General features: G+C 39.5%; 1 protein-coding gene and 1 long non-coding RNA gene across 2 annotated transcripts in view; both read right to left on the reverse strand.

The window, feature by feature from the left end:
* Positions 1-24,163, reverse strand: part of LOC116061325 (SH3 and cysteine-rich domain-containing protein 2-like) — a 47,764-nt gene that overhangs the window by 11,008 nt on the left and 12,593 nt on the right. The window contains exons 2-3 of the mRNA XM_031315459.2: positions 5,685-6,066; positions 3,070-3,164 (exon numbers count right to left, since the gene is read on the reverse strand). Coding sequence (XP_031171319.2) covers positions 3,070-3,164; positions 5,685-6,066 — 477 coding nt within the window. The remainder of the gene's footprint in view (positions 1-3,069; positions 3,165-5,684; positions 6,067-24,163) is intronic.
* On the reverse strand, positions 6,528-22,654 carry LOC118494266. Its single transcript, XR_004896385.1, has 3 exons — positions 22,573-22,654; positions 18,197-18,201; positions 6,528-6,539 (listed from the first exon to the last, which is right to left on the reverse strand). It is a non-coding gene; the product is annotated as an uncharacterized LOC118494266 (long non-coding RNA).

Below are 24,163 nucleotides of genomic sequence, written 5' to 3' on the forward strand. Positions count from 1 at the left end.
GGCCTAATCTCCTCTGCCAGTGCTGCAATTTGAAACAAACTTGAAAAATTCCTTTCACACCCAATAGTCAAACACTTACGATTACATATAAACATATCAGCAATGGTGACTGTGGAGTATCTTGGACTTGTTGAAGTTTTAGAGAGCAGAGCAGACCAGGGGAAATTTCACTCTATGGTCACTTGAGATTCACAGAAAGCAAAATTGGACTCTGAAGGAGACTGTGGGAATGTGGGTAAGGATGGGTGTGAATTTCAAGCTTTCCTGCAGAAGCAATTTTTTGTGCAGTGCTCAGCAGGCCTATGTCTTTAATCAAAGGGTAATCCATCTTTAAGTTTAATTAACATTGACTAGCTAAATGTTGTCAGGATCCCAAAGTCATTTTAGCCGCTTGATTTTGGAGATATTTTAAAGCAATCAGTCATATATGGGTGCACTCAGCAAATGGGTTGAGCGCGAGCCAAAAAGAACAGCAGTCAATGATATTCCTTTTTTAATTTTAAATTACACTACTTTACATAAACTCTAGTTTGTGCCGAATTAATGTTGTGTTTTTATTATTTATTATGATGAATGACCAGTGGTGGAAGAAGAACTCAGATTCTCTACTTAAGTAAAAGTAACAACACCACACTGTGCAAATACTTACACATTTTATTTGAGTAAAAGTAAGCACGTATCAAAAGTAAAAGTTCACGTTATGCAGAATGGTGTTAATATTCTATGATATTTTATTGGCTTATTATTACCTGTGGATTCACCTGTAAGCAGCCATTTAATGGTGTAGCTGATTAAAGTGAAGCTCATTTTAACTGTTTTATATCGTGATCATTGACTTTTTGTACTGCAAAAAATCTGAATTAGTTATGGAGTGTTTATTTTCTAAATATAATTACAATAATCTGTCTACTTAGATTATTTCAGCCTGTTTCTAGAAATACGTTTGAGAATCTTGACAGAAGGGACAGCTGCTTTAGAATTAAAGAAATGACAATAATCGGGAAAATGAACGACACCATGTGACTTATATTCAAACAGGTTATGTTATAAAAACTCTGTAGTTTGTGCAGTAAATATTAATTGACAAAATATCTATTAACTGTAGCTCACACATAAACGCAGTATCGTAAAAAGTGCAATATTTCCATCTGAAATGTAGTGAAGTAGAAATATAAAGTAACAAAATAGAAAAACTACAAATACCTTAAAAGTATACTTATGTACAGTACTTGAATAGGTGTATTCAGTTACCTTTCCCCACTGTGAATGACTCCATACAGTACTTACACCGATATACTGTATTCATGATTAGTCACACTAAGATGAACTGCTCCTCCTGCTCTTTAATGGACTCTGCTCTCTTCTCCCTGCAGCAACTACATTGCTGCTATGTCTGGCCTCAAGTCATCCCAAGAGTCTACTCAGAAATTTAAGTTTTTCCCACCAATCACGGGACTTACTACTATTATGATGTCGAACTAACATTTCTTCAACAACAGGACATTGTTGCGCAAAACATTCCAGTCTTTCCTGCATTTTCATTTAATTAAAATATGTACAATGAAGACTAATCATCTGAGCAATTGCAGCACTTCAAATACAATAGAAGTAAAGCATTTCACAAGCAACCTCTTTGCCCACAAAAGCTTTGGATGATGCACTTCGGTTGAGAGTCAGTAAACTCCGGACATTAAGTTACGTAGACGTATAGGAAGGTGCGTCGAACTCCATCCAGTTTCAGTAAAATACCTAATCCTTGCTTTGATAAGCATACAGTGATCGAAAAGGACACTGCCGAAGGCTTGGCAAGAGCCTGCCATGTCATATCCTCGAGGGATTGTGTGCGCCTCAAACACACTGAATTTCACACTGAATTAGCCAGACCAGCTGGTACAGGGAGATATTGATTGAGTTGAGAGGGGAGGAAGGAAATGTAGCACCCAGACAAGAGAGAGGAAGAGAGGAGGGCGTTATGTGAGAAGAGCAGCAGATGCAGGAGGAAGGACAAAAAGGCTGAGTGAAAAGAATTAGGGACCTGGCCACTGAAACTTTATCACTGCCACCCTCCTCAGCTTTTGTCCCTCTTATGGCATTTATAGTTGGGAGATAATATGATCCCACTGCTACCCTTTCACACATTTCCCAGTGTCTTAGTCTACTTTGCAAAGCTCTGGTCAATCCAGATTCCATTTTTATCCTCTACCTTTTTGTCTCTGCTGGTTTGAAAAAGGACTTTATCCTCTTAACAAGACAGGGGCTTTGAGGTTAAGCATATTATACCAGGACTAAAGGCTATGCCAACTGACTGACGGAGACAATTACAGCATCCAGATGCTGTTTAATTCTGCTGACACAATGCATTCTGGGTTAGTCCTTGGTCTACAGAGAACTCATGCATTTCCTGTACATTTTACAAATACACAAGATATAGAAAAAATGGAATTAGCTATGTCAAAAAATGTTTTGCCCATGGTAAGCCAGGTTACCAGGGGATAACTGCAGCAAATGAGCAAAGCAGCAAGGGTACATTGAAGTTAATGTAATTAATTAATTAATACAAAGCCACCCTACTAATTAAGCATTTTATGCTAATGAGAGTTGTCACTTCAAGGGTGGCATTGTTGCCTTTCACAAGTCAGGGACAGGTTTGAAAATTGCAGTGAAACTACAATAATAAAACATGATTATCAATGTGAATCATATTAACATTCACAATTATGAGAAAAAAAGTACACACAAAAGGTGAATCAATATGATAACTGTAATGTTAATACTATTTAGACTAATAACATAATTGTAATATATTGATTACACATATTTCCCTGCTGTCTCACTATGTAGCAAATCCAGCTACTTTTAGAAGATTTAAAAAAAGAGCATTTCAGACTTTCACACCCTTTTAACACTAGATGACCACATATCTCTGGGTGTCATTTCTGGGTGAGAAACTTTTGAGTTACTATATAATATATTTTATGTGGGCAGTCAAGTGTAACAGTTCGCTTCATAAAAAGGTGCATATTGCGTGGTAGTAAGACTTGATGATAAGTCAGTCTGAAGTGTTCTTACCTTGCCATTACAGGGCTTCTGGGAGAGCTCAGACGAGCACCAGAGGTGGGCCGCCATCTTACAGGCTTTACAACGCAGCCCCTGCTTGGAGTTCCCTGCATACGTAGACACCAGACAATTCACTTTAACCCAGACTGAAGACTGCTGTCAATATTTGTGATATCAGCAACTGGTTAAGGACACTGCAAACAGAAATATCAGGTGCGGTGATAGTAATGGAAATGAAGGCGGAAAAAAATAATGTAGACTGCTTGCTGCCACACAGCGTTATCTCTCGAGAGTGGTTTTATCTATTGTACAATTTGTGTTGCAAACAATTAAAAGAGACTCCAGAGATGCTTTGTAACTGAATTTGAGTTGGTTTTAGCAAAATACTAGGTGAACCAAATTTGTGCCTCACATGTAGAACCCACAACCCATTGTATAAAAAAATCTGACACTCACACACTTCATGTTCTGCCTGCAAAATGTTTCCAGTGGACTGGCCTGTATGTATCAAGGTAAAGTACTGTATGTTACAGTTTGTTTTGATTGCTAACAAGCATCGGGCAATACTGAAACCATTTTTTCAAAACTCTTTATAGTCTGCATTACCAACATGCATCTTTGTCAAACAGTTAACCTCACCTCCAAAACTCACTCAAACCACCTTCATATGTGTCTTAAAATAAGCTTGTTGGACCAAAACACTGGTAACACCTTTCACTCAGAAAGCAAACATCACTCATTAACACACTGACTTAGAAAAACACTTACAACAGTGAGCGTTACCTAAATGATTAACTTTTATTTTTGATGTAGGGCTGTGCAATTATTTGAATTTTAATCGCGATTTCGTCTCCTAACGATTCTAAAAACAATGTAATCACAATGAAAAAATGATGATTTTGTTTCTTTTCTTTGAATTTTATTTATTACTTGTTTTCAAAAGATTGTGAAAGTGCAATACAACAGTTCATCTTATTTTGTGTTTATGGTTTAATACTATTTAAACATTTTAAAGGAAAGTATTAAGGGAAATTTCACAGTTTAAGGCGTTTTCACTGTTGATTTGTTTAACTGTTTAAATGTTTTTTTAAGTTCAATAAATGCAACATCTTTCCAAAAGTCAATGAGTAATCGTGTTAAATAATCACAATTTCAATTTTGACCAAAATAATTGTGATTATGATTTATTCCATAATCAAGCAGCCCTACTTTGAAGTTTGAATTATTCACATAAATGAATAAGAATAACACTTTTTCACTTTGACTGTACTAAAGGTTATGCAACTAGACAGACATTTGCTTCAATATCCTTTATGTTTTCTATGTCTGTGTATATAGTAATTCACTTGTGAAAAATAAAAACGTTTAAACAAAAAAGAAAATATTTACTACAGAAATAAACAAAATCTGCCATTATTCTGTTTTGAATGTGTTTTGAACCGTTTTAAAAAAAACAGCATGTTAGCATTTGAACAATGTGCAGCAGTTACATGAGAGGAGTATGAATGAGAAAAGAGTTCATGAATTTTGGTGAATGTGGTCATTGAATGCATTTTGTGTGAAAGCAATGAAAAATTATTCATAATTTGGTCCACATAGACTTCTGTTTCGATGACTGTGTGAAATGTTTTGACAATGTGACTTCAATTTTGACCAATGCATGTTAGCAATCGAAAAAAAAAAAAATGTAAATGTATTTGTTGAATAATTTCCTGATTTCAATAATAAGTTTCATCTAAAGAATATGAAACAATGAAATCACAGTAAGTCCTAGTCATGAATCATGACTGATCAATGTGCCCTTAAGAGGCCTTACAGTTTTGCCAGTAATTAAGAATTAAGAGTTCACAAATTTATTACCCCGTACACAATCATCACAACCCTGCTGTGGTCCTGATCCACAGGCAGCCAGAGGTCTGAACCCAGCTAATGTGTGCGCTATACCACATCCTAACTTGGTTCTTGAAAATATTTCTAAGCTGTGAGTTTAGTTGACTTATTCATTTTCTGATTATGAAACTGATCAATAAACTCTTGACCGGCCAAGGCTTACTTGCATATAATAAATGTGATTTCTGTTTTATCACTGTTTGGAGGAAGTTACTGGTCATCCCAATTTTAACAGTAGCTGAGTATTCTGGAAAGACAGCTGACCGGGCCAACTAACTTGGTTTACATGAAAAACGTTAGCATACCAATTGTAAGACAAAGAGATACAACTCCCAGTGGAACCATGTAAACAAGATTGGACCACAGAGCATGCTGTCAATAAGTTTCATTGGGACAATTTTCTGCTAAAGAAATAGGGCCATTATTATCCTGAGTAACGATTGTTAATCCTTTGAGAATCACAAACACAATTTGTTTCATTATTTTGGGTAAAGTGACAGAATTCCCAGTGGAAAAACTTGAGCAAATAAACCCCAAATTATCTGCAGCTTGCTTTAAAGCCTATTTCTAACTGATATCTCTGCAGATTGACTAAACTCTGGTTAAAAATGAATATGCTTGCCTAAAGCTTATAGCATTCAGCAGTATCCACTGACAAGCTTATCTCTGCATTTTGGGAGACGTTCACCTCTCGGAAAACAAAAATGTTATTGAAGTAAACAGCACAACTGACCTACCTTGGATCATGTGTTTGCATCGCTGGCAGCTGGTAGGCCTACGGAAGACATGCTCCTGGAAACAGTGGGTCATGACTGGCTCCACCGGCTGGGCCAAAGACTTTGGCTGGGTTTTAGTGGTTTGTCTAAAGGACAGTGATGGACTAATAGAAGGTGAGCGTGATGACAATGAGGGGTTGGGACTTGTAGAAGGGGAATGGGACGGAGAGCGATCATAGGCCAGGGGGGACTCGGGGATGGGGGGAGGAGATAGCGGGGGTGAAGGTGTGGTGATGAGGGCTGAGGGAGTGCGGGATTCGCCGTTACCGCGCTGGAAAAAGTTGTCCACACTCTTGCTGCGCATTACTGACTTGAAGGACAGGGTGCGCTTCAATCGCTGTAACTGAAAGACAAAGAAAAACAAGAAAACAAAAAAGGTGACCTTGAAGAATATGTCAAATTATAACTGGTTCCAAGAGAAATGGGTTTCTGTTCCAGAGGAATGTGGATATAATAATTAAAAACAGCACCCACCTAGGGAAGTTAGAGCAAACCTCACTAGGCACGTAAAAAGTGTTAAAAGGCCCTAAAAACATATTTTATCAATCAGCTACTCACTGTGAAAGATTGGATTCTACGCAAACACTTCTACCAAAGTTAGAACAGTTTTTCTATATTTCACATGCAAGATATACAATGTGTTTTTGTCTGTGCTCTCACTGCTTTGAAGTGAGCTTGGCTCAGGTGGAGAAAGATTATGTCATGTACTTTGATGCAACAATCATAAATATGCAACATCTGAATCAAAAGATGGGTTTGCTTATCTTTCTAGGCCACTGTCATTTAAATCCGATTAAACCACACATACAGAGTCCTCTTACGCTTTGATTGTCTTGTTAGAACCATTTAATGTTATAGAAAAACACTTGGTCAAAGGGGTATAAGGACTAAAGTGATGATTGACTACAACTTAAAGAAACAACCCTTTCTTTGAATTGTGACATTATATACAGCAATGGGTGACATTTTAAAGTAGGAACAATAGAAGTGGCCTTTCAAATGACAAAAAAGTGTCCAACTCGAGCGTTTGTGCAGTGTTTGAGAATCAGTCTGTTAACAGTCTGTAAGCTCTACCCTCTGACTGGCCTTGCCCTGCCAGGCTGGCTTCTGATCTTCCATCTTCGGTCTTTTTTCCCCTCTTTCCTGAGATCACAAATTTGCCATCCCTTGCGAATCCACATTAGTCAATACCCCTTAAAATTCACGTTTGATTAGTTTTATTGAGTGGCCTGCACCTTCGCATTTCATGCAGTCAGTGATGCACAGCAAACACTGTGTTTATCTTTGACTCTGCTGGCATCCATTTCCAGCATGCTTGCCATCCAGTGCTTTTGGCTACAATAACGGGGATATAAGAATGACAAACAATTACGGTGGTCTTAGAAGCAATGGGATCCAATATATGGAAATTCTAACCACTGTGGACTCAAACATCAAGAGAATTGCCTGGAGAATGAGGGAAAGGATGTAATTGGTCGACTGGAGAGCACCTCCTCAATTTACACAGAGCTCATTAGCTATCTGTCATAGCGACTGGGTTGATAACCAGAGTCATACCTCAAACTTCAAAGTTAAACAGAGTTTTATTTGATTATGGATTGGGTTTATTTAGTGGCACTAACATGTTTTGCTTGTAGTAATCTGGATCAACAGAAGAACATTTCCACACGCCGGATGTCCCTCACCTTTCGCTCTCATGCCTTGCCGTTCAAACTCTGTTCGCTTTGGGAAACAACAACAAACTTCGAGCTAGCAACCTACACGCTGAAAATGGCAAGTTTTGAAGAAAGTCTGGATAGTGCAACAACGCAGGCATGCCTGGTTCTTTCAGGGAATGATTGTAAAGATTTACAAGGAATATGTTTGCGGCATTTACTAACTGGGACATTTGGGACTGATTAGGAGGGGGGATTGCTATGGACAAAGTAGTCTTTATCCTTGACGTTCCACCACCGGATTTCACTCATTTAGGCTGGATATCCGTTGCCTTGGGCTTCCTTAGTGTTGGCATTTTAAACTCCTTGACTAAGGTTAACTAAGGAGGACTAAAGGTTAACCTTTTCTCAGATCTCTGCAAGGTAAATCCAGACAGCTAGCTAGACTATCTGTCCAATCTGAGTTTTGTTTTGCATGACTAAAACAACTTTTTAAACGTATGTTCCACCAAAACAAGTTACTTCCGAGCCTATTTTGCAGCGGCACCGCTGCTTTTCTCCGGTGCTTAGCACCGCTCAAGACTATTATGATTGGCTTAAAGAATATGGCGTTATATATGTGTCACATTCCTGAGCGAGTAATTGTATGTTTTGAGCACAGAGAACTATATTTTGCAAGCGCATTACATTGCATTTTGAACAGAAATGTACACTCGCAAAAAATAATTCAGTTTGAGTAAACAAAAACCTATTTTGTGCACAATAAATGTATTTGCATGTCTTTCTCTGCTCGCAGGTAGACGCTGCTGCGCTCCGGTCATGTCTCCCTCGCTCTCAACCTCTTCTCCCTACGCGCTCAACTCTAGACACGCTCACTCAGATTTTCACAGCGTTACAAGTGTGCCACAAAACCAACCAATCGCAGAATCAAAAGGTCAATTCTTATTGGCTGTTCATCTCCAATTAGATCGCAAGTAGCAGGAAAGACATCTACAGGGAAACAGTCTTTGACGCAACACCTGCCGTGATGCCCCAGCAAGAGGTATCTCTGCTGTAGCCAGTGGGTACTTGGAAAGATTGTGGAGCAGCTTAACTAATTAAAATAATTGAATTATGATTGATTTAAAACAATATATCAGCTAAAACAGCTCAACACATGTTTAAACATATAGCGAAGTAATCAATGGTAGAAATAAACAGCTAAAAGTGGCCTACTGACTTAACTAACAGTTGAATGATTAGCTAAAAGTAATGGATGAATTTTGAAACATTAACCACACTTCAAGTAAAAGGCCTAGCTAGCTAGTAGAATTTCTGACCAAACCAACCTAAATGTTTACAGTTCAATTGCATGAAAATGTAAGAATATTCACTTTAATATGATAAATAGTGTGAATACATTGGGTAATTGATAGGGCGGGGTATGTGAGTTTATATGACAGGGCTGTGGGGGAACCTCAGACCAGAAGGGTTGGAAAGCACTGATCTACAGTATTTTATATTATTGACCTACCGGTATATTACAGACATGCCTTAATAGTTGTGTTAATCACAATACCGTTGTTTGAATTACATATCTCCGTGTGTGACCAACGTCATCCTTCACAAGCAATCTAACATTAGCCCAGCATGGATAAAGTCCAGCTATGCATCCAACGTATTCATCCGAACACACCTAAAATGTCACAATCCAGCCACTTGTAAGAAGTTTGTAATACTGGTTACATAGTTATCGTGTTTTATTAACCTTAATTCTGTTTGCCAAGGCTATATATATCTTATTGGCTTGCAAAGTAGCTATCCGATGCTAACGCTGACGTTAGCTAGCTAATTTATGTCAAAAAGCAGTAGCTAACTAATGTTACTGCCAAGATATGGTTTCATTGTAAGACAGCGTAACACATGACAACACTTCACGAGTCTTACAACACCTCTCTGGTCTCTAGTGAAATCATATCTTAGCAGTAGTTAGCTAACGTTTCTGCTTTTTGAGATAAATTAGCGTTAGCAACGGATAGCTCCTTCGCAAGCTAATATAGCAACATAATTCAGGTTAATAAAATACGGTAATGTAACCAAAGTACTACTTAGCTACATGTGGCTACAGTGTGACAGGTCTACTGCTGTTCAGTCTCGCATTGCGAGACCTAGCTAACTTAGCTAGTTACAGTGCTGCGAGGCCTGTTCAGATGACATGTCGGCTGCAGTCTCTTATATACAGTCTATGGCTGCAGTCTCTTATATACAGTCTATGGCTGCAGTGTGTGAGCTAGCTAGATTGCTTGTGAAGGATGAGTCAAACTAAAGTTAAACACACAAGGAGATATAAGTCAAAGAAAACAACGGCATTATAGTACACACAAATATTAAGACATTTCTGTGATATAAGTCAATAATACAAAATACTGACCAAAATGTGTTTTAATCCAGTAACATTAGTCGAACAGCTCCACTGTAGTCAGTATTTGCTGTACCAACAGGTGTAAACTGAAAAAGACTGTTTCTCCTAGATTTTTGTTTCCTGCTACTTGCGATCTAATTGGAGACGAACAGCCAATCAGAATTGACCTTTTGATTCTGCGATTGGTTGGTTTTGTGGCACACTTGTAACGCTGTGAAAATCTGAGCGAGCGTGTCTAGAGTTGAGCGCGTAGAGAGAAGAGGTTGAGAGCGAGGGAGACATGACCGGAGCGTAGCAGCGTCTACCTGCGAGCAGAGAAAGACATGCAAATACATTTATTGTGCACGAAATAGGTTTTTGTTTACTCAAACTGAATTATTTTTTGCGAGTGTACATTTCTGTTCAAAATGCAATGTAATGCGCTTGCAAAATATAGTTCTCTGTGCTCAAAACATACAATTACTCGCTCAGGAATGTGACACATATATAACGCCATAAAAGAAATGCCAATAAACCAGAGCACGTTTTCCTTACATCCCCGAATGCTATTTGGAGTAGCCAGACTCTCCTCCAGCGTGCTTTGGAGGAGGGTCTGGCAAAGCGAGACTATGGACAAAGTAACATTACACACGCCAATACACTGGTAAGCGTAAATTACGTTTAACCATGTATCCAGCTAATTTAAATAGCTCATGTTACCTTATTGTGTGAACAGTTAGGCTAACTTAATTTAATATTGTATGTGGCGTTTTTTTTTGCAGGGTGCAAATGTTCCACCAAAACAAGTTCCTTCCCAGAATGTATGTGTGGAGTAGCCAGACCTTACTGCATAGCACTGTGGAGATTTGTCTGGCAATGCGAGACTATGCTTATAGTAGTGAAACGTCTGACAATATTACTCTACAAAAGAGGAAAATGTTTGAGAAGGTAGCATCCTTGTCACGCCCATTGTACCTTTGAAAGCCATCATCCGATCAATAGCATTGAGCAGGTTCCTCTTTTTCTTCCTTAAGCTACTGATTCACAGATGTCAATTAGTTTGAGTGATGAAATAGTCCTCTCTGTTGACCCATTAGCAAGTTCCTCTCATAAATGTTTTCTCCAGGGAGCTGAGCCCATGCTTTCCTTAATGGCCTTTTCTTGGCTCGACTGGTGGCCCATTCAGTAATGGATGTTCCTCTCTATTAGATTTTTAACTTGTCTGACTTTGTTAATCTTCTCTCTGGTGAAGGCCAGTCTTTGCTCCAGTTCCAGCAAGGAAGGAACTATTTATTTAGGCACAAACTAGACAACACATGATGATGATGAATAACTTTATATACCTCCCAGGGGTCTCATTTATAAACGTGGCGTACGCACAAAACGGGGCTGAAAATGCGCGTACGCCACTTCCCACGCAAAGGTTGTGATTTATAAAAAACAAACTTGACGGGAGAATGTGCGGCCCTCCACGCAAACTCTGATGCATGTGTACGCACATTTTGGAGATAAAATAGGAATTGGCGACGCAGATGGTGAGGTGGTGAACTGAAGTCAGACTGCAGAAAGTAAATGGGAAAAACGATTACTCGTAATATTTTCAAGTATTGATGCTTCACGCACATTTTTTTCACTCTATATCATCCATGTTACCATGAAGATTAAATCCAGTAGTGTTATTTGTGCTTGTACTGAGTGTTATGACCCTGGGGTCATGTTTTGTGATTTGTTGTGCCCTGCTCTATCAGTTGTTTTCCTGAGTGTACACAGGTAATGAAGAACAGGTGTGAACACCGGATTGGTCCAGCAGAGCTGATTGCTGTCTCCTGATTGGTCGTCTGGAGGACAGCAGCCATTTTAAGCCTCATTGGACAGGAGCTCTGGCTCTCTCTTCACTCTGCCATTCCCAACATGTGCCTGTGTAACCTGTGTCTTGTGTTTGCAGTTGTTGTGAGTAATGTTAACAGCCTTCAGTCAAAATGGTTGTTTTGGGTTCTTGGATTTGTTATCCTTCAACCATTTTGTTTTATCTGTGAATACATATTTCTTTGACTTATTTGCTAGTAGCAGTTGGTAGGAGTGAGAAGTCCTTTTTTTTGTTGGTTCCTTTTTTCTCCTGTTTTTGTTATTAGAAGCTTAGGTTAGAGCTTTGTCTTTTATTTACGTTTTGTTTTGGCTTAGGTAAGTTTAGTTTGCCTTTAGAATTGTTTTGTTTGTTGTTTTGGGGCCTCATCTCCAAAATAAAAAGACTGTTACTTTGCAATTCTTTGTCCTGGCCATGTTTGGGAGTGGGAAGAGTGGGGGTGGGGGTGGGGGTGGTGGGGGTGGGGGTGGGGGTGGGGGGGGTGGGGGCACACATTATGTTGCGTCCGGTTTACCCCTAGACATCAGGTCGTAACATGAGTGATACTTGTTCCATAAACACCTTGTAAAATCCAACTAAAATCTTTAATAAAAATGTGTTCTTAATGTTTAATCGGCGCTGTCTCGCCGTCACAATGTCCACTACGGAGCGCATGCAGGAGGAGGGGATAGCCCGACTGCATGGAATACAGGATAGCATCAAATACCCTAGCATTACATAACGGCAGAACACAGTGTAAATAACTAAATATGTCTTTAAAACTGTGCATATACCATCAAATGTCAAAGTCTGGAAATATAGCCGTTAAGCTCTCGCGCAATCGTTACACTTAATGTCCTCGTTATCGGTCCTAACTTTAATACTGTTCGTGACAAAACCTGCATGAAGAAAAGTGTGTTTGCCTTGTCTTTCATCTTCAAATTGTATCTCGGGGTGGGGGATACCACTAGTTGATGCTGTGTTGGCAAGGTGTTAACAATCACAAATTGTTGTAAATAAATACTGTGGTGAACCTGTGTGTAATGCTGCATGATGGCACTGCTGGCACTGCAGGAGGGCTCCGCCAATGGAAGAATCAGGAGAGAAAGAGACTTCAGGGACCATGACGATGACTGGCTAATATGCCGATTTAGATTCCCTAAAGCTGTGCTCTTGGATCCATGTATTGAATTGGGTCCAGTAGGTCCATCCCGGTCCAAATACAGGTCCTCGCCACTCTGGGGGAAACCAGCTATTTCCAGAGGGAAATGTCAGACAGCTAAGTGTTTTTTTTTAATAATTATAATATATAATCAAACTTTATCACTAAGGCTTGTTTGGATATAATATATAGTTCTGTGAAATCTTATTATATACGTCTGGTATATCGAAGCTGTCCCCGAGTGCCGAAATACCTGCTGTTTGACGTATTTTTAATACATGTAGTTATAGATCAGGTTTCCCTACACTGTGCAAGAACAGGCCGAAATTATAATTCAATTTGCAGCAATTCCTGAACGTCTGAGAAGTTTTTTGCTTTTTCTCTGCCAGTCATCATGATTCGGTCTAACAACCGCCAGTGTCATTCATATATTGATCACCATTCACGAGGTGCTTTGCATTGACTATTTATGGTTAAAAATGGGCGTGTACAGGGCGGGATAAGAGGTGGATTCAAGTACGCACACTTGTAGGTAATCTCTGATTTATAAAGGGAACTTTGCTTACAGGTGTGCGTACACACGGATTTATAAATCTGACTTTTTTTTGGCGTACGCCATTTTGGGCTTTTGGGCGTACGTACACTTATAGTAAGGATCCTACGCACTGTTTTATAAATGAGACCCCAGAGATTTTACAAAGAGTAAAGTAAAGAAACAAAGGAGGACTCTTCTGAAGTTTAAAGGAATATTGAAGAATAAAAGCTAGCTTAAAAGGAGAATTCCGATTTTTACCTGAATCTTGATCGCTATACATCTCGGAGTACTGTCGATAGGAAAAAAAAAAAAAAAACGAGCAAAATCGGTGCTAGCAAACTGGAGTTGCTGCAGCTACGTCCAGAGCTCCCAGTTAGCTAAAATGCCAGTTGTCAGGGCATCTTATAAAGAGTGCCTTTGTGCCTCTTAACAGACACAAATGCAATTAAAATGTCTGTGCAACATGAACAGGGCCCTTACGTGACAACAAGATGCGTTTTCAACTCAGACATTGTGAAGAAACCGTTTAAAGTTTGTACTGTCACCTGTCTTGATCCTGGGGTAGCTAGCTCGGCCTGCTGGGCTAGCAGGCCCGACTGGCATCTTCGCTTCTGCTTTCTCTCCTGTCAGTAAACAGTAGTGTGCAGATCGGAGCGTAGTGTGTGAAGAGTGAAGATTGGAGGTGTTCACAAGGGAAGAAGCTTGGAGTAAGAATAACGTGTGTTGATCTACTGTGGAAAAGAAAGTAGGTAGGTGACAGTACAAAATTTAAACGGTTTCTTCACAATGTCTGAGTTGAAAACGCATCTTGTTGTCACGTAAGGGCCCTATTCATGTTGCACAGACATTTTAAATTGCATTTGTGTCTGTTAAGAGGCACAAAGGCACTCTTTATAAGATGCCCCGACAACTGGCATTTTAGCTAACTGGGAGCTCTGGACGTAGCTGCAGCAACTCCAGTTTGCTAACACCGATTTTGCTAGTTTTTTTTTTTTTTTTCCCTATCGACAGTACTTGGAGATATATAGCGATCGAGGTTCAGGTAAAAATCGGCCAGAATTCTCCTTTAATGTCAGATGTATTTTAGGTAGTTTAACAGGGTTGACTAATCATGAAAATTGGACTTCCATATTGACATGTTCCAGTGCTTTATACTGTCCACTAGGGGTGCACAATATTGAAAAAATGTGATATTGCAATATCGATAATGAATATTGCGATATCGATATTAATTTCGATATTTTTAAACATATGTAAAATTACCAAAGTTATGGGAAAACGCATCAAAATAGATTTATAACAAATAAAACAAGTTTTCTTACAACACAAGGTTTATTTCAACTGACAGTCATACTGGACTGGTACAACCATAGATATAGAACAATCTATATCTATGGGTACAACACGTGTCTACAGAACAGGACATGTTTTACTGGTTGGACAGTATAAAATAAATAAATAAAGAGCATGTCTATAGAACAGGACATGTTGTACTGGTTGTATATACACTACAGTATAAAAAACAATGCAATGCACATCTGTTGGCTTAAAGACAAAGTATTTCCAAGCTACCGAGGAGGAGGCATTACCCTACAGTCACATTAGCTACAAGAGACAGAGACAAAGTGACAGGCTACCATTCATTTTCAATGGGAGTGGCCGTTTGGCCACGAGCGACTGCCAATCAGAGTGAAGGCAGCGTGAGGGCAGCGTGACATTTGTCAGTGGCTCGAGTCGAGGAAAATAATTGAAGATGGCGGAAAACGCTTCAGGACATCATATTTATGTATATATCCGATATGTTTGGCATTTAATCTCTTATATTGTGTTACTTTTATCGAGAAATAAATACTTTTAAATCCAAAACCATCGTTCTTGTGACTTAACAATACCTCTGAAGTAACTTTTAAGACGTGGTTTAAGGCATAGACAGTATATAAGAGTGGACCAACAGATCCCGTTGCTCTGGACGGAGACCAGTGAAGGCCATTAGAAGCACTTTTCCGGTGAGCGCTGAGCGTTACTGCGCAGCCTCCAACTGAGAGAGACAACGTAAATGTGCCGTGAGCAACGTGTCTGAAAGTTGTATGTCTTCTGGTAGCTGCGCCAAGAGAAATCTCAATCATTCCCAATCTTGCAGAGACGGAGAGCGTAGGTATATGTAAGGAAATAACATGGACACAGGCTAATTATTGCTAACTAAAATACTAGTTAACGCTAGTAATTAAACTTAAACAGCTAATGTAAGTCAAAACTGCCTGCGAGCTTCTCCTGTACTATACGGTAATTCCTCTACTATGCAACAGTAAGTCGCGTGGTTATGACACAATTGTTAGCCTATTTTTACAAAAACGTCTGCTACGGAGCCATAACGTGAGGTACAAGGTAATGGAGCCTTTTATACATTGTCGTGTTTCTTTAGAAATAAACAATGGACAAATAGAATCTTTAAACGCTTCAGATGTAAAGTTATTCGCTGTCAAAGTGGCGCCAAAATGAATGGCAGTCAATGGAATGCTAACGGGAGGTGATCGCTTTGTAGCATTAAAATGGCGCCATAGGAGGTTCGCGGTCCGAGGAGAAGCTTACCCCCTTGGTTTAAGGTAGCACCGGAGAATTTCTGTTTACCAGGGGTAGGCTAGGCACGCCCAGGAGCGCCCACAAGCGAGTGCATGTCGCTCTCTTTTGTAGCTAATGTGACTGTAGGGTTACTTTTGGCCTCTAAAGTTTCCTTTCAATCTCTGTTATTTCGTCGTCTCCCAGAGCAACACTCATTTTCTTACTTTTGTGTTCTTTTTGCTCCACTCTTCGCTCTCTCTTTAGGTCCTTTCTTTTCTTTCGCTTCGTTTTATGGTTCTGCGGAGGCTCCATGCAGCTGATGTTTATATGTGCTCTGGTGTGTGCGTCGAGCCGGAATGTGTGTGTGTGTGGTAGAGCGAGGAAGAAATGAGAGTGACGGCAATTTTCTTCGGAATGAGTAGCGACTCTAGAGTCTTAGTGAGAGAAACAAAGTGTCTCCCCTGTTCTTTCTGACCACGGTGGGCAATTTGGAGCAGGAAAAGTTAACCCTCTCCTTGATTTCATGTTTATGGAGAAGGAGAACCAGGAAATGAGTCGGGGGAAATACAATGCTACCGAGTGATGTGTATTTTTCGAGAGGTGCATCTAAGAGTATAGATGTAACAAGAGGCGTAACTCAATGGAACTGCAGCTCCACCATCTTGGACTGAATGTAACACAACGTTCTATTGAGTTTCGCCTCTTGTTGCTTCTATACTCTTTGGGTACATGTTGGGCGGGATGCAACGCAAACAAAATATCGCGTAATTATCGCGAGACTTTCGCTATAATATCGCGCAACGTGATATCGCGATAACAATATTGAGTCGATATATCTTGCACCCCTACTGTCCACAGACCGGCACTGATAAAAGCAATAAATATTTCTTGAACAATACAATTTAAGTGTGGGGGTTATTACAGTTCTTCATTGGATATATTATTCAGCGGTTTATAATTTATTCTTTATCCTATAAAAAGGTTAAGCTTAGGCGCCGTCAAAGAAATAGTCCAGAAAGAAATGTTTTATGACAGAACTGCACAAAGATGCAATGTAGTTTTTGCAGTTTGGCAACTGCTCTGGGCAATTTGTTTTATTTTGTAAAGTATCCGGCTGCGCTGTGGCCTTCCTGTATGTGATTACCTAGCTGGCTTGACACATTCGCTCGCGGAAGAAATAGAGGAGATGCCGAAATGATCGCTTTAGTGCGCGGACCGTTGCGCCCACTCCACTCCTTATCGCAGCTGCTAAAAACTGACAGATTGGATAACGTGGCCGTTGAAATGAAAATAGCTCTGCTTCACAGAGCTTCCACGTCCAGTATGATTCTGCTGTTACTGTGCACTGTAGTTTGCATTTACTGCGTCATAACAATATAGTATCAATACCACAGGTGTTTTTGGTGAGCTCATTGACGGGTCACTGACTGGTTAAGTCAGTTTGTACAATTTTCAGAAAAACCTAGAGCCCTCTAGGGGCCTCAGAGTTACTGCAGGGGGGCACCAAATAATGGTTAATTTTTTGAAAGTTTTTTCAAAAATTAAAATGTCCTAACATGAATCAAACATATTAGCAAATATAAATCTGCCTATTTGGGATTTTTTTCCATTGATGGCTTAGTGGCCTATAGGTAGTCACTAAGGTAGCCATCCACAGATACAATTAATCCTATGGGTTCACTGTGCCACATGTATGGTTAACATCACAACATGATTTATGAAATCATGCCAACAATTATTTTAATAGCTTAGTATTGTATGCAAAAAAAAGCTACGTATAAAGGCTTTAGGCCGCCCACACGTTATTTTAGACCTAGTTTATTATGCAACTTAATTTTATACAATTATGTAGAAGGGGGTCCCTACTCGTCTCTCTTTCAGTTAAAGTGATCATATTATGCTTTATGGCTTTTCCCCTTTCTTTATTGTGTCATATCTTTTTTGAGCATGTTATAGGTTTACAAAGTGAAAAAGCCCAAAGTCCACCCCAAAGGGACAACCATCTCCAATAGAAAACACTGTTCACAAACTGCTCCAAACAGCTCTATTGTAGTCCAGCCTTTACTTCCGTGACAAACGTGCGTCACTTTGTAACACACGTTATAATGCTCGCCTAGCTGCTAGCGTGGCACACCCACATACTCTGCAACTGACTAGCTAGCACTACTTACTGAGCATGTGCGACTTCCAACAAAGATGGAACAGAAGTGAGATGCCTCACTCTGTAGCTAAAACAGAGAGCTCAACACACAGGGTGAAAAGAGGAGCCGCAGCAATGTGCAGTACAACAAATATATGGCATTTTCTGAAAATTAAACCACATAAACCTATTCTGGTACAACCTCTAAATACAGTTATGAACCTGAAAATGAGCATAATGAGCACTTTAAGGGGTCCTTGGCTTAAAAAACGTTGAAGACCCCTGGCCTACAGTATAATACCTGTTAGGCGGATATGATTAACCTGTGGTCTTAAACACATTTAGGCAAGTTTGTTAAGAGAAGCACTAAACAAATCCAGTTATTCATATCTAATTTACTATCAGTGCACAGTCCAAATACTAAAACAACAAAATCATTATTGTAGCTGCCCGAGCTTATGGTTCCTCTTACTATTAATGTGTGGCTTTGGGTTATGTGTGTTAGTATAGCTGCTGGAGTGTTGTCTTATATCCCCTACCATCCTCTCCTGAAAACAGAACAGAAATCAAAAGAAAGCTCTAATGAATGCAAATCTCTATATTTCTGCATGGCACTTTTGGGTCTCTCTGTAAGGTTTTGAAAAGTCTATTTATGGATCACAGAACTGGAGACCCATCACACTCTGAACTACTGACGGCAATTACCTCATCATAGTGCAAGTAGCGTGGTGTACTAGAGCAGACTGGCGTTTGAGGAAGAAGATAAATAAAAGAAAAAGTATGAGCGCAGGCAAAGAAAGTGAGGAAAAATAGGTAAAACCAAAGAAACGGGAAAAAGAGTATAGGCAAGGCAAGGCAGCTTTATTTGTATAGCACATTTCAGCAACAAGGCAATTCAAAGTGCCTTACATAAAAACAGATAAAAAAAAATTAAAAACAGATAAAATACGAGAATAAAAGTTACAGTGCAGTATAAGAAATTAAACATTAAAGAGCAGTTAAAACAGTTAAATATATAAAAGCAGATAAAATAGGAATTTCTCTTTATATGCTTATATAGATTTTCATACAGTTTCAACAATGCAACTTCAGTATAAGAAATGAACAGTTATTTAAAGAAAGGCAACATAAAAAAGATAGGTCTTCAGCCTTGATTTAAAAGAACTGAGAGTTGCGGCAGACCTGTAGTTTTCTGGGAGTTTGTTCCAGATATGTGGAGCATAAAAACTGAACGCTGCTTCCCCCTGTTTAGTTCTGACTCTGGGGACAGCAAGCAGACCTGTCCCAGACGACCTGAGAGGTCTGGGTGGGTCATAGTGTAGCAGCAGATCAGAAATGTATTTTGGCCCTGAACCGTTTAGTGATTTATAAACCAGCAAAAGTATTTTGAAATCAATTCTTTGAGGCACAGGAAGCCAGTGTAAATACTTCAGAACTGGAGTGATGTGATCCACTTTCTTGGTCTTAGTGAGGACTCGATCAGCAGCGTTCTGAATCAGCTGCAGCTGTCTGACTGATTTTTTAGGAAGACCTGTAAAGACACCGTTACAGTAGTCAAGTCTACTGAAGATAAAAGCAAGTTTTTCCAAATCCTGCTGAGACATTAGTCCTTTAACCCTTGGTATATTTTTAAGGTGGTAATAGGCTGACTTTGTAATTGTCTTAATGTGGCTGTTAAAATTCAGGTCCGAGTCCATGACTACACCAAGATTTCTGGCTTTGTCTGTTTTTAACATTGTCGTTTGAAGCTGAGTGCTGATGCATTCAATGCACATATTCAGTTGTTGTATTGGACTATAGTCCCCTGGTGATAAGGTTATGTAAATGTGTGTGTCATCCGCATAACTATGGTAACTTATTTTGTTGTTTTCCATAATCTGCTTCCAGTGGAAGCATGTAGATATTAAACAGAAGAGGCCACAGAACGGAGCCTTGGGGAACGCCGCACGTCATATTTGTATGCTCAGATGTATAATTACCTCTAGACACAAAGTAGTCCTATGCTTTAAATAGGATTCAAACCACTGAGCCAGAAAGGCCAACCCAGTTTTCCAATTGGTCTAGTAATATGTCATGGTCGACCGTATCAAATGCAGCACTGGGATCAAGTAATACTAAGACTGAAATTTTGCCACTATCTGTGTTTAAGTGGATGTCATTAAAGACTTTAACAAGAGCCCTCTCAGTGCTGTGGTGTGGTCGAAAACCCGACTGGAAGGCATCAAAACGTGAGTTTTGGGGTGAGTTGTTGAAAAAACGCTTTTTCAATGATTTTACTTAAAAATGAAGGTTTGATATCGGCCTATAGTTGCTCATTAGTGACGTGTCTAGATTGTTCTTTTTTAAGAGTGTCTTGATGACTGCAGTTTTCAGGGCCTGTGGGAAGATACCTGAGAGAAGAGACGTGTTTACAATCTGTAGAAGATCAGAAGCCAAACAATTCTAAACATTTTTGAAAACACCCGTTGGTAGAATATCAAGACAACAGGAGGAGGTTTTCAGATGTTGTATAATGTCATCCAGGTTTTTATGGTTGATCGTATGAAATTGTGTCATACTGGAATTTGTTTTGTGTGAACACTGTGACATCACATATCCTGTACTTGATACAGAGGCACTGACTGTTTGTCTAATTTTCTGAATTTTGTCTTTGAAGAAGGAGGCAAAGTCATTGCAAGCCTTGGTAGACAACAGTTCAGATGCTACAGGTACTGGAGGATTTGTTAACCTATTGACAGTAGCTAACAAAGCACGAGAATTATTATCGTTTCTGGCGATAATGTCCGAGAAGAAGGACCGCCTTGCATTCCTTAGTTCCAAATTATAAATGTGAAGTCTCTCTTTATAGGTGTCATAATGGACCTGGAGATTAGTTTTTCGCCGCCTGCGTTCAGCTTTTCAACACTCTTTTTTTCTGTTCTCACCACTATAACATTTCTCCATGGAGAGCTTTTCTTACCAGAGACAGCTTTGACCTTAGTGGGAGCAATAGCATCAATAAAATTTGTAATTTTACAGTTGGAATTATCTACAAGCTCCGTGACTGAGACCCAAGAGAGGGCGGGTGTGGAGGAGAAAAGCTGAATGAATGTTTCACTGGTGTTTTCAGTGATGTACCGTTTTCTGATTAACTTAGTTTGAAAACTTTTGGGAACCAAGATAGTGCCGTTAAAGAAAACAGGAATGATCAGAGAGAGCAACATCAGTCACCACAACCTTGGAAATGTTTAGACCCTTGGAGATAATCAAGTCCGGAGTGTGCCCCTTATTGTGCGTGGGCTCTGTCACATGCTGAGTCTGTCCATAGTTCTCAAAAACAACACAGTTCTTTGGTCCCTCTGTCCTGGGGGTTGTCAACATGAATGTTAAAATCACCAGCAATAATTACACAGTATAGTAAGAGAAGATAGACTGAAAATACCAAACCATCAACTTCTTTGAAAGCCCAATGCACCAGGGCCTCTCTCTATTATCCCTCTGACAGACAAATGGTACAGGGGAGACAGAGCAGACATCTCACAGGCATTTTCCACTGGGCGTTCCGGAGGCACTGCATGCCCCACAAGCAATCGCAGACATTCAAGTCAATGCTTGATATTCCACCAGCCGTGCAACGGTGCGTCCCAGAAGTGTGCGTGAAGCGGCTCTCGCTCCGCTAAAGATACGCGCCAGGTCTATTTTCACGCGGTCCGTCTGGATAGCCAGGCAGAAGTGAAACAGCGAGAGCATCCAGTCAGTTTACCAACCCCCCAGTGTGTGGAGTGGAAGGTAGATACTAGTTTAATAAACATGTAATTGTTCTGTAAAGTATTTGTAGAGACAATAAAATCTGCGTGTCGGGCAGCAAGACACTCCGCTCCTGAGACGCTCCCGGTGTGGAATGGCGCGAGGCGGAGGACGGAACAAAACCGGAACACAGCCAGAACGCAGCAGAGACGCACACAATGGAAAATGCCTTATGCTTCGGCCGTTTGAAAATGAGCACAGAGATGTTTGGTGAAGGTTTCTATAAATAGGCTGTTGTGAGAAATGCTGGATAAATTAATAATTAACAAGTGTGTGTGTGTGTGTGTGTGTGTGTGTGTGTTTGTAGGTGGGGCTGTTCACACAAGATGCCTGTAAAGGCGAAAAGTCATCCTGCTGCCACTACGATATTCCAGCTCCGATGCTTTTCTACATTGTCTTTTCTTTCTTTTTTCCAACACAGAGGTGATGCAGTGAGTCGACAGGAAAAACATGAAGAGAAAAATCTGCCAGCTAATTGTTGGCACTAGTACATTGCCACATCTTTGAGTTTATCGTGGTTATGTCTTCAAACACATACACTCTTTGCCAATTGACTGCAATCTTCAGGAAAGAGGATTACACTTTCTAAACCTGAACACAATTCCCACCTTCTTTTGATCAATCTTTAAACATGAGCCCCTTTGACATGCACTACAACCCTGAACTTATCTTGACATTACCTGGAGGAGCTGTATTGTGAAAAGGCAAATGTCAGAATCAGTTGGACCTGACATCAAAACAGACTTTACCCCGCCTGCCAGGTTGCTAGTACAAAATCTGTATAATAACCGATTGAGCCCATGTGTGAATAGAGCAGGTAATTGTGCGGAGAATTCACAGCAAGCGAGTGGGCATGTTGATGATGTTTTTTATCATGTGGATGGAGCGAAACCGGAAGAACATCCAAGGGTGTAGAAGGGTGATTTACACAAAGACGAAAACTGGAGAGATGACGAGATTCAGGAACTTATCAGTATACTATACTGTTGTAAACTGTAACCTCCTATTAATTGATGAAACATGAATAGATCAAATGCATTATATGATCCAAAATTCGTTACTCTAATTCAATGTTAATATAATATGTACAATGTTTAATACATGTTATTCCCACGTGTTTCTTAATGGTTGTTATTTCTACCTTACTGAACTGTTTAGATGGCAGTATGGGGCTGTAATGCACCAGTTTACACCTGTTTCTGTGTGCAAAAGTGCTTGGACAACAGTTGAGCAACTTACTCCCCAAAGTCTGCTAACTCTTGCACATAAAATTCCCCCTGCAGTGTTTTTTCTCAGGACAAATCTCTAGCTGCTCATGATATTAAAAATTATTACTGAACACACAAGAACCTGATTAAGTTTAGCATTTTTCTTGCACTGAGCTATACATTAAAAGGAGACCTCATTAGAAACCTTTTGTGTAAATGGAACTTTTTTTGGAATAAATTGCAAACATCTTAGGACAGTGCAAAACTGACTGATTACAGTTATTAAGCACCGAAATTTGTCGATCCATCTCGATGTATTAAAGAATTCACATCATCCAAAAAAGCACCTATGAAAGGTGAAGCTTTTAGTATTTTTAGTCATTTTGTTTGAAAACAAATATTGAAAATCACATTTAGATGTAATGACATTAACATTGTTAACAGTTTAAAACCAGACCGGAAGTTTACCTGATTGAACATATGGCTCCCTTATACCTTATGTAAATATCTTAGTTGCAAAAAAAAAAAAAAGGTGTGAATCAAGGTATATTATTCTCATATCCTCCTCTTATTGTCACAGTCACAGCTCTGTGTGGCTCCCAAATATCTGGCTGTTGTTTGAAGGGCTGTTTTGTCAGTGATCCATGCGCCTCTTGTTAGCAAAGACTTCTCCAGCTCATAAGCTGGCAGCCTGAGTGTGCAGCAAGAGAAGCTTGCATTTCCAAATCCTGCCGTTTAAAAGGCTTAACTTGACTGCCACAACACCTCTTTGATATTCACACAATGATGAAAAAACACTCATTGGAGTGTTAATAACAATTTGGTTAATTTTGGTTTCCTTTAATTACCCACTAAGGCTATATTGTCTCACATTTGACACACAGATTATATTGTGTGTATATTGTATTGTGTGTGTGTAGCCTATATTGTGTATTGTGTGTGTATCTTCTAGAATAAATACTTCTAAAGTATTGGTTCCTGAAATATGTTAGATTTTATTTGAGTTGCCCTATCAGCCCTATACTGCCGTGCAAAGCGAAAAGACCGTAACTCAATTTTGTCGAAAATGAGTTATTGTCATTTTTGGAACATTAAAGATCTGCTTTATCATGTGGACAAATATCTTGAGTACATTTTATTGTTTTGGGGAGAAAATTTGCCGTAACTTCAAA

This window comes from Sander lucioperca, chromosome 22 (genome assembly GCF_008315115.2).
Source record: "Sander lucioperca isolate FBNREF2018 chromosome 22, SLUC_FBN_1.2, whole genome shotgun sequence".
NCBI classification, from domain to species: Eukaryota; Metazoa; Chordata; class Actinopteri; order Perciformes; family Percidae; genus Sander; species Sander lucioperca.